The 11,185-nt window shown below is 48.3% G+C and overlaps 1 protein-coding gene across 4 annotated transcripts in view; it reads right to left on the bottom strand.

Annotated features, from left to right (window-relative positions):
* Nucleotides 1-272: 272 nt before the first annotated feature.
* LRRK1 (leucine rich repeat kinase 1) overlaps nucleotides 273-11,185 on the bottom strand; it is a 113,814-nt gene continuing 102,901 nt past the window's right edge. For all 4 annotated transcript variants that reach the window (XM_032766053.2, XM_032766054.2, XM_032766052.2 and 1 more), the window contains 3 exons: nucleotides 6,401-7,245; nucleotides 3,822-3,923; nucleotides 273-1,613 (listed from right to left, as the gene is read on the bottom strand). In XM_032766053.2, coding sequence (XP_032621944.1) covers nucleotides 1,436-1,613; nucleotides 3,822-3,923; nucleotides 6,401-7,245 — 1,125 coding nt within the window. In that variant the 3' untranslated portion in view covers nucleotides 273-1,435. The remainder of the gene's footprint in view (nucleotides 1,614-3,821; nucleotides 3,924-6,400; nucleotides 7,246-11,185) is intronic.

Here is an 11,185-nt window from a genome sequence, read left to right as displayed (position 1 = left end):
ACCATTCCTAACTGGTAGCCAGGCAGATTGTATCTGTAACCCTGGTGTGATCTAAAATATCTCAGTTATGTGATACTCTTGTTAGCAATGCTGGAGAGGCCAAGCGGGCGGGACCCCTGTCCTCTCCCCGCCATTCAGATATCTAGTGGGGGAGAGAGAAAGCCTGTATTTTAATCAGATGCAACAACTCTTGAACTGGTCATGGAGCTGTACAACCACCCAGTGGCTGATGCAGTCACCAGCTGCCAATAAATGGTGACACTGACGCAATGTAATTCTTGGAGGAGTCTGCTTATTTTGAGATACACTCTGCTTCTGATGGTTATTTTAACAGCCTGCAGTAAAGGCGTAAATCTGACATTTAACCTGCTAATTCTACATCAAGCAGACTTACATATATGTTCAAACTTAGTATAAGTTTCTCAGTACAAAAACAGTTCAATACACAGTACACATTCATGCATCAGGAGTTGATTCACTTTTTACACTCTTCTATACATGCTATGATAATGTGATTGTGTGTACACTGGGTACAATGCTTTCTGGGGTCCAGTGTGACCATAGTGGTGTGAAAAATAAACTATATAAGCAACTCTAAAAAATAACAGACACTTGTATATACCAGTAAACTGAGCTTACTTCCAAATATATTTACAGAGAAAAGTAACAGAGGGACAAGGACCATTTCCAAGTTCTGCTGATTAAATTACTCTCTTCAACTTGTAAAGCATCTGAAATGCTGACATGTTTTGCTTTGCATTGGACTCTATGTACAATTTACTTTGCAACAGTGCAATTGAATAGCTCATTAATGTACTGAGATTGTGCAGATCATCATCTTTGGGTCTTTCACAGTAACTATCCTTTACAGATCGGAAATACATTGGCCACTGATGGATTATTGCCAATTGGGGCAGCAGGTGATAGGACTATTGTGTAAAAGCTCAGTCTCTGAGGGAGAGAGATGCGAATCTATGTAGTTAATAAAGCTCTTTTGGATGAGGACCTAAGCAGCAGTTGCCCAGATGTGCGGGGGTTGTGGGGGAATTTACAGGGAAAGAAAGGAGGCTGAAAACAGAGAAGTGAATGGAAATGGGTAGAGGGTTAGGGAGGATGATACACATTAGAGCAGTATTGTTGAAAGATCACCCGCTTTCTGGACTTAATACATCTCTATCCCCTGCTGAAAAGAAAGGAGGAAACAAACAGAAAGGTATCTAGTTCAGTCTTCTGTGTCTCTGGCAGATGCACTGCAGGGGAGATAGCTACTGCAAGAGCCCTGCAGAGTACCTTAGCAGCAAATGTGAAAAAAAACCCAGAACCCAAACCCTTCTCTAAGGATACAAAAGTGTCCAAGCTGGAATGCTGACGGGCGTCAGTTTCTGTTCCCTGTAGTCCGTCCTTCCTGGATGCTGGATTTTAAATTCGACAAGCACTACCTTCTTTTTCGCATGCAGGTTTCAAGCCTTCCCAGCTCTTCATAAGACTGGTAGAAAATGTCAAACTCTCGGGCACCCCAGCTCCTCCAGACAGCAAGGCACCATTCCTTGTTTTTGTTCTCAAAGCAGCACACAACAGTGTCCCTTGCTACGATAGCAGCTTCGACCAGCACCCTGGGAAAGCAAGAGCAGGGTTGGAGAATGAAGTGTGAACTGGAGTGCAGCTCTCCCAGAAAACAGACAGCCCCACAGAAGTGACATGCGCTGGCTGCTTAGGCTTTGTCTTACAGTCAATGAATCTGCTTTTCTAAGAGAGCTGGAGATATTTACCACAGGACAACATAAAGCAATGTAACTACTAGTTACATTATAGCAACCCCCACTTCCTCCCCAAAACCCCAAATCCCCCCCAAAACCCCAACACGGTGACATAGTTCTACAAGGCTCTTTTGATTACAACAGTACCGTGCATTAATATAAGGCCAGATTTGACAGACCTTCATCCCGTTGATTTCAATGGGGCAGCTCACAAAGTGTGGGACTATTCAATGTCAGGAAAGGTGGCAGAATTTGCCCCATCATTCATGTAGTAAGATCCAAATAATGGATCCATGCTGGTCTATAAAGGAGTGCTGGGGTACACAAAGGGGCCAGCCCCTTGGCGAACTGCCCCAGTACATGGGCAGAGGAAACAGGAATGGTAGAAGCAGCTAGAGAGTTTGGTATTTCACAGCTGTGGGGAAGCTGTCCTAAGTCACAGCAGCCCCCAAGGAAGTCACCTTTATCTCTCCCCCTCCCCCACACTCCTCAGAGGCACAGTACAGTATCTGGCTCCATCTTAGTGATATTGCAGCCTTGCAGACACCTCCACACGCAGGGGAAGTAAGTTGTTGCCACTGGGAATGCAATATTGTTGGCTTTTTCATCATTTTCGTCCTGCTGGTAGAGGATGAGTTGATGGATTTTGTGCCTGAATCACCAAGGCTGCAATATTGTAAAATGGGACACTTCTAGCAATGGCCATTTCATCTAATCTTCGACTCCCCATCCTTTTCCTTCCTGTTTTTTTTAAATAAGATGAATCTCTGAAAGGAGTCCACCTAGGTAAATAGACCTATGCAGGTAATAAAAGCGACAAAGCACTATACCTGACATGACAAGACACAAACTAACAATGGAAGAGAATGAAAGGAAGGTTTTGATTTCATGTTATCTGTGCTGTTTATTAATAAACGGCCATTCATTACACACAGCACAGCTTAACTTCTATTTGTTCTGTCTTGCCATAAATAGCACAATCACATATTGGTGTTTAAATGGTCAGCAAAAACCAACCCAACACTATACCATGGTTATTTATTTACTTGGAAGCTCAGTTGCTACATGAAGCATTTTAAATTAATGTCCATAACTGTTTTCCACAGAGTGCCAGGAGCTACAGCTGGTACAAAGGTGCTTATTTAGAGCCAGAACTTCAACCTGCACTGAGTGAATGAAGCCACAGACAAGCACTGCGCTCTGTAGTAAATACTCTTCTTGTTCTTCATGCAGGGACTGAGTCTGCCGAGCACTGAAGACCTCCTGCCAGGTGCCGGGTCTATGCAAAGCCCAGGGAAGTCAGCACCTGGCAGGATTGGGCCATTTGCAAAATGAGAGGTGCTATTGTCACACTGACTTAGCCTGGGAAACAAGGCAGCTAGGTAGAGCTCTGGAGGTGCAACTTGCTGTGATGTTTCTGGGGCAGATCATGACCATTGCCTGAAGACGCAAGTTTGGATTGATCTGGCACGCGGGAGAAGATCTACCCCAACTTCTCCTGCTTGTGCCAGTTTAAGGAGCAGGAGGGGCCAGTCACAGCATGCTCTGCTCTACCAATCCAGGGCCACCCCAGCCACGGGGCTGCTCCAACTTGCACTGAGGGCCTGTCTGTAAAACTGGAACCTAATTACAGTGACTCCTCCAGCTGGGAGCTTGCTCTATGGCAGGGATCGGCAACCTTTGGCCCGCGGCCCACCAGGGTAAGCCCCCTGGTGGGCCGGGCTAGTTTGTTTACCTGCCGCATCCGCAGGTTCGGCCCACACTGCTTCCCGCAGACCCCATTGGCCTGGAGCAGCGAACCGTGGCCAGTGGGAGCCATGATCGGCCGGACCTGCGAACACGGCAGGTAAACAAACCGGCCCACCAGGGAGCTTACGCTAGCAGGCCGTGTGCCAAAGGTTGCCGATCCCTATGCCATTCTGTGGCATGGAATCCACACTAGAATGCCCTGAAGGGAGAGAGGTCAATTGGAGGATTGCAGGCCTTGCACTCTGACACTGATGGTGCATGTCCCCTGATGGAACCCTTTATGAACATGCAGTACAGGCGCTAATTCAATCTCACCCATAGGGAGCCAGTTCTCCAGCCTTCAATACTGCTATGACTCTGCCGCGCTGCGTGCCACTTTCTTTCTCCAGCCCGATAACTATGATGTCGCCACCGCGCCTACAGACAAAAGGGAGACAATCATGCTCAACAACATTGGCATGGACAGTCAGGGAAAGCACATGTACGGTAGCTTTTCCGATTACATATGCTGATGGCTGCCAGCAGGGGGTAAGGCTGAAATCCAGAGAGGATCACAGACCTTGTTAAAGACAATGGGTGTACCAAACACTCTCTTTCAGTCTCAAAAGGAGGAGCAATCAAGTTCCTTATGTTGTAAAAACAACTGCAGACAATTGCCCACTCAAAGCAACAGGCCAGTTAAGGCCCTAATAGGTCAGCACTAAGCCACGTGGGCTGAGGGGTTTATTTGGTTGCAAATGCAGGGATATTGGTAGCAGGGTGTGCGCAGGTTAGGATACATCTACACTGCAATGTAGCCCAGGGGGTTTGAACTCTGGCTCAAGCCTAACCCCCTTCTCTTTACACAGATATCATGCTAAGCCAGGGCTCAGACCCAGGGTTGAAGGACCCCATGGGGTGGAGGGTCCAATCCTGAGTCAAACCGGGACCCAGGATTCAAGCCCTATTGCTTTCCAGTATGGACACAGCCCCACTGGACTCATGCTCTGGGAATCCGCTAAGTATCCCACAATCCTATTGGCTAACTTTCTTTGTCCTCTGGACAGTCAAGTTTGGTGCACAGTCAAGTTTTCCCACACTGCACCAGGAACAAAGGGCTAGAGCAGCCACATGCTGGAAGGGAACTAGGACAGAGGTTCTCAAACTGGGACTGCCGCTTGTTTAGGGAAAGCCCCTGGCAGCAGGGCCGGTGCAAGGACATTTCACGTCCTAGGCAAAACTTCCACCTTGCACCCTCCCCCCGCACTCCGCCCCTGCAGTAGCTCCCCCCCTCGCCCTGAGGTGACCGCTTGCGGCAGCTCTCCAGCCCTCACCCTCCGCCCTGAGCCCCTCCCCGCCCCAGCTCACCCCTGCTCCGCGCACAAGCACCCCAAGCACGAGCACCCCGAGCAGGCCATTGCTGCTTCACTTCTCCCGCCTCCCAGGCTTGCAGCATCAATCAGCTTAGGTGCCACAAGCCTGGGAGGCGGGAGAAGTGAAGCAGCCATGGCGTGCTCGGGGAGGAGGAGGGGCAGAGGTGAGCTGGGGCAGGGAGTTCCCCTGCATGCCACTCCCCCCACCCTTACTTGCTGCAGGCGGCCCTCCCCATGCTCCCCTGCCCCAGCTCCCTCCACCTAAATGCCTGCGGCAACCAGGGCGGCCGAAGATCTGGCCGCCACAGTCGCTGCCGAAGAAAATGGCGCCCTCCAAATCCCAGCGCCCTAGGCAACCGCCTAAGTCACCTCAATGGTTGCACTGGCCCTGCCTGGCGGGCTGGGCCAGTTTGTTTACCTGTCCCATCTGCTGGTCTGGCTGATCGTGGCTCCCACTGGCCGCAGTTTGCTGCTGCAGGCCAATGGGAGCTGCTGGAAGCGGCAGCCAGTACGTCCCTTGGCCTGCGCTGCTTCCAGCAGCTCCCAATGGTCTGGAGCAGCAAACCACAGCCAGTGGGAGCTACGATTGGCCAGACCTGCAGATGCAGCAGGTAAACAAACCAGCTAGTCGGACTCAAACTCCAATGGCTAGGTCCGCTGACTCCAGTTCCACTTATCCCAGGCTTTTATTGCAGCATAGACATACCCTTAGAGCAGGGGTGAAAGTAAGGTAAATTACTTTAAGGGGTGGGGCCTCAGGCAGAAGGGGCAGGGGGGGGCAGGGCTGGTGGTGATTTAAAGGGCCCGGGGCTCTGGCCACTGCTGTGGTAGCCCTGGGCCCTTTTAAAATTGCCATTCCCCAGATCAAGTGCCCCTTTTGCTGCTCCTGTCGGTGGCCCTGGGGGCGGGGGGGGGGCAAAAGGGGCAGTGATGTTAAAGTTCTGCCATGGCAGTGATTTAAGGAGGGTCCTTAAAGCACTGCCACGGCAGCGCTTTACCATGGGCTGTGTACAGACTGGTTACTGGTGGCCACTTCTTACCAGTACACCATACTGGCCAGTATCGGCCTACTTTCACCTCTGCATTAGAGGCAGAAAGCCAGCAAAAGCAGTGGTGAACATGACCCTGAGAGGAGACAGAGGGACAGCTTCTTCGGCAGGCTTGGGGATTGCTGTTTCTACTCTGTCCATGGAACAACAGTTTGAGTACATTTTTTTTTTAAACAAACAAGATGGCAGCAAGAATACACCTGATTTGTATCAGGATTTCTTGTCCTAATGGAAACAATCCTGCAAGACCTCAAATTTGCCAAATGGGCAACACTAGATACCATCCAAATGTTGTAGAAACATTGGTTTCTAACTTGAAATTCTGGGACAGTTATGTAGTTTTTTTTGCTGTATCTTATTGCTAGACACCAGCCTGGGCAAGTTTGATGTGAAATTACAATTAGAAACAAAACCCAAGTCCTTGAAAGCTTCCCTAAAGGCAAACTCATGCTCCACTTGTGACTCGGATCTTGTTTGCTGAGTTTGTGTTTACCTAGGGATCCAGATGAGGTCTTTTACTGGAAGAATCTTTACAGCTTGGAGATGAGATGTGTTCTCGTCTGTTGGTGTAGCATCATTTTCAGATCTGTCTGGGGAAGGGATCAGTTCATGAAATTTGTCAGACTCCTCGCAATCCATGGAGAAAAGCACGCTGGATGAGCTTGCAGGAGAGCTTGGCAGACTGGAGAAGGACCTAGTTACTCTGTTAGTAGGGGAGGATGAGTAAGAAGACACTGAGCAATAGTCTGTGAGGGAGTCCTGATGGTTTAATATTTGTGTGCCCAGCTCCGGACTGTAGATAATGCTCATATCAGCCAGAGAGTTACTCTCAAGCACTGTCCGGTGTACAGCTGTTGTAGCAGGGATCCCTGCAGAAGGCTGCTGGATTGTAAACATGTCTCTTAAAGGGCTGCAGTCACCACAGAAGTACCGCGCGCAGAGCTGATAGGTTGCAGTATGGTACATCACCAGGTAGTTCGTTTTATCATCCAGGCACCAAATCACTTCCTCCCCATGGTACTCCGAGTTACATGCCATAGATGTGATCACAGATGGAGGGTTGTAGGGCTCCAGCCTCCTGTTTATATCTAAGGTCACACAGTCTATGATGAGAATGCCAGGGCCATTGCTGTACCAGACCTCGGCGCCGCTGTTTGTTATTTCCATGGCTTTCACAGGGTAGGGGTTCTGCCGGGGGTCATTGTCCAGGATGTTGAACTTGGACCTATTTGCAGTGTGTGAGCACAAGTAAGAGCAGCTGTCCTCTGGGATGCCACGTGCCACTGAAAAAACTGCCACAAGTCCATCTGACAGTCCTGCCAGCACCAGGTAGGAGTTCTGTGGGAGAGAGAAAGATTTGTTTCTCCATGTAGATGTGTACTGTTTTGCAACAAGAGAGCTCCCCATCCAATATTCTGGGTGCCCCAACAATATCAGAATAGACCGATCAATTACCCCAAAAGCAAATTAAATTACCCTGCAACGAAACCTAAAAAACTCTAATGAACCTATACACACAATCCCCCCACTCCCTCTCCCCAGCCCTACCCATCCCCCATCATCTTACAGGTATGGGGGAAAAGACGGGCCATGCAGCCCACCCCGAAGGCGCAAACTCAGGCTGTGATATACTCTGAGACAGCCATTGCATGCCTGGAAACCCAACTGTTTCAAGTGCAGATTAGTTCAAACTAGGAATAAAGCAGAGTGGTGCTTCTGCCAGGGGAGCCACTCTGACAAATGAGAAAATGAAATTATTGATCCTCAACCTAATGCCATGCAAACTGCACCACTGGCAGTGGCTAACCCAGTATGACTCATCCAGATGAAGAATCCATATGAAGGCTGCAGGTCTGGGGCCCCAGATCATGCTGTAGACACATGGAGATGTCAGCAGCACTTCGGAGAACATGCTGACAGGCTGACAAGCACGATGAAGAATTTGGAGGTGCTTATGATTAATGAACACACACTGGCTGTGGCAACTTACAGCACAGTGAGCAAGTCGGACACTGCACGAATTTCATCATAGCCAACCCCTAATATTCTGCACCACAGTCATTCTCAACACACAGCTAGAGGGTCTCCTTTGTGTGGCAGCCAAAGTCAGGCGTTAAATTACACACAGCACAGATTGTTATTCCGCGACATTGCTCCCCCGCCGCAGCAGAATGCTCAAAGCATAACAAAACAGCCAGCAAGAGAGAATGTTAAAGCCTGTCAGAAGTTCTGCCTGGCCCGGTTAACCCAATACAGTGAAAACCTGAGAGACAGCAGTTAAAGGACAGGGAAATGGGTATCTTGGGAATCTGACTCACTGTGTGACCATGGGCACATGCCAGAACCCTCCCTATGTCTTGGCTCCCCCAGCTGTGAAACAGATAGAATAACGCTCACCTCACAGGAGAAGAGGAGTTGGGTTTTTCCAATTTATCAGACTGTAAGAATGTGTCTAGCCCAGGTGCTTGGTGCCTCTTAACACTTTATTCTACTGTGAAAACCAAACCCAGCAGCCAGACCCTGACAAGTACCTTACCCTGCCTAGGTACCAATCCTCAAACCAGGACCCACTCCTGGTACAAACATGTATTTTGCAGCATGCCCAAAAGCTCAGCAAATTCAGGCTATTTCAGACCGAGGCAGGGGGAATGAGTTCCAAGGCCAAGGGCCCTCCCAGAGGCCCCTCTGTGAGTATAACTAAGGCTATGTCTACACTACCAGCCGGATCGGCGGGTAGCGATCGATCTATCGGGGATCGATTTATCGCGTGTAGTGTCGACGTGATAAATCAACCCCCGATCGCTCTCCCATTGACTGCTGTACTCCAGCTTGGCGAGAGGCTGAAGCAAAGTCGACGGGGGATCCACGGCAAACGACCCCGCGCTGTGAGGACACGAGGTAAGTCGAACTAAGATACGTCGGCTTCAGCTACACAATTCTTGTAGCTAAAGTTGTGTATCTTAGATCGATACCCACCCCCAGTGTAGACCAGGCCTAAGAAATTCTAGCCCAAGCACCTCCACAGATCTTAGCTCATCACACAGGGAGAAGGGCAGTCCCACAAGGAGGTGAGTAACAGGTCATTTAGGTCGTAAGAGGTAAAAACTCAACATCCATATCCGTAACACAAAGGGGAGCAAAAAGACATTGAGTAACCCATCACTTAGGGGACACTGGGAACAGCAACCTGTGAGCCTTTGAAAGTTGGATCCCCTGGTCTGGAAGGCTGGAGATGCTGGTAACTTTATGTGGGTATTTATGTGAGTAAGAAAACTGCTCAGGCAAAGATTGTAAGTTGCTAAGATTAAATTTTAGGCACTAGAAAGCGTGTTTTGTTTTGTTTGTAACCAGATCTGTCTCTTTTCCCCTTGTTTAGTGTCACTTAGATCTCTGTTCTTTCTTAACAAACCTATTCTTCTTTTGTTACAAAACCATCTCAATGCTGTGTATTAAAGTGAATTCAGCTAATCTGATAGACTGATGTGTGCTCTGTCCTTTTGGAGGCAGCGGACATAGAAATTTCTAAGAGTGTCCAGTGAGAGTGATGGGACACTGCAGTGGGGAACTGAAGTTCACTGATTGTTATCTGCAAGGCCTAGTTTAGACTGGCAGAGTCTTGAAGAGCATGCTGCAAGGCTGGTGCATCGGGGACCTGACACACTGCAGCAGTAGCACAGCTCTCACTCTTGCTAAGACAGAGGGATAACAGAGTAGCTCGCAGACCTGGGTGTCCTAAACATTATGTCACAGAAGGTCATTTTACATTAAAGAGTTTTGATGGGGAATTGTCAGTCAGTTCTACTAGTCACATTTTAGCAGGCTTTATTCTCTGACTTTTCACTCCTTCCGCCCCCATCCCCAGCTCTGAGTCACTGTTAGATTTTTTAAACTCCTCCACAACTAAGTGCCTTGGGAGAAGATAGTCTGGCTAGCAAGTGATGTGTTTCTTTTGGCTCAGCATCATAAAAGTCTATCTGATCTCCTTGGTTAGTGTCAGCTACAACAGAACAGAACAAGGTAGCTTTCAGACTTGTAGCTTCACTGAAGCAACACAACTGCGTCAATTATACTAGCTGGGGGATCAGGCCCAATATGTTAACAATCACTGTGGAGGCAAATTCAGCAGCCATTTTATGCTCAGCCACAGCATGACTCAAGTTTTGGACATTAGGACCTGTTTTATTCAGGCACCGAGGTTGCCCCCAACACTTTGGCAAGTAAGGCATGAGAATTCCTGTCCCAAGAAGGGGCTTGAACCCACATTTGTCACTGCATGTCCCGAGGTAAGAGTGCTAGCGACTTAACATGCAAGTGCTATGAAAGCCACATGCTCACAAGGGCTATACACTTCCCTGATGCTATCAAGGCACCAGTGTGTTGGGATGTGGCGGACGTAAAGTAGATGTCTCCAAACCAAGATATTAAAAAAGTGACCAAATCCAAGCAGCACAGCAGCCTCCATTAACATTAAGTAACTTTCTTGGAATTCACTTTCGACATTTTAGTGGCGAGAAGAGCCAACAAAAACACAGAAACAAAACTGCATTGGAAGCCTCTGGCCTGCCAAAAGTCCAGCTGTGCCAGTGAGAATTGCCTCGAAATGGGGGCGTGTGCCATACTGTACAGCACAGAGGATAAGCCTGCGCCAAGACATTCTGTCCTCATAACTACAGTACAGCGTAAGGCTTAAGCCTACTGGAAATCATCAGATATCAGGTAAACGAAGTCCTCAAACAACACAGACTTTGTCACTCCCCCATCCCATTTCCCTGGCTGATCCTTCTGGCACAGAAGACTTTGGCAGGCTACAGCCTTTAAATGCAGCTTTTGTTTTTATGTGTCCTAGGCTCCTTATGAAGGCCAGGTCCCGACACACGTTCCAACCTCTCTCTTGCTTTTCTTTATGAAAATATTGGAAACAGATTGAAAAAGAAGTTGCTTTCTGGAGGTCTGGAGGATTTTATTGTTATCTGGTCATTAGAATTCATCATAAAAATTAACCATCAAAATTACATTTTCAATTCCTCAATTCCTCTGTTGTTTTTTTTTGTTGGGTTTTTTCTTTTTTTTTTTGGAGGTGGAGGGTTTATTTTCAGGGCTTCACTCTGCGTCTTTCAAATGTCTCTGGTGTTTCCTTTGGACGAGAAAAGAAGCATGGGAAACTATTCTTTTGGATCTGTCTTCCCAAATGTAGCCAGTCAAAAGTATTTCCCTTATGAGCAAAATCCCATGGCAGTGATCTGACTGTGTGTTACTTCAGGTTTCATCAGCTAGCTGG

Source organism: Chelonoidis abingdonii, chromosome 9, assembly GCF_003597395.2.
Source record: "Chelonoidis abingdonii isolate Lonesome George chromosome 9, CheloAbing_2.0, whole genome shotgun sequence".
Classification (NCBI taxonomy): Eukaryota; Metazoa; Chordata; order Testudines; family Testudinidae; genus Chelonoidis; species Chelonoidis abingdonii.
The sequence above is the reverse complement of the archived record's forward strand: the minus strand, read 5'-3'. Positions and strand labels throughout refer to the sequence as shown.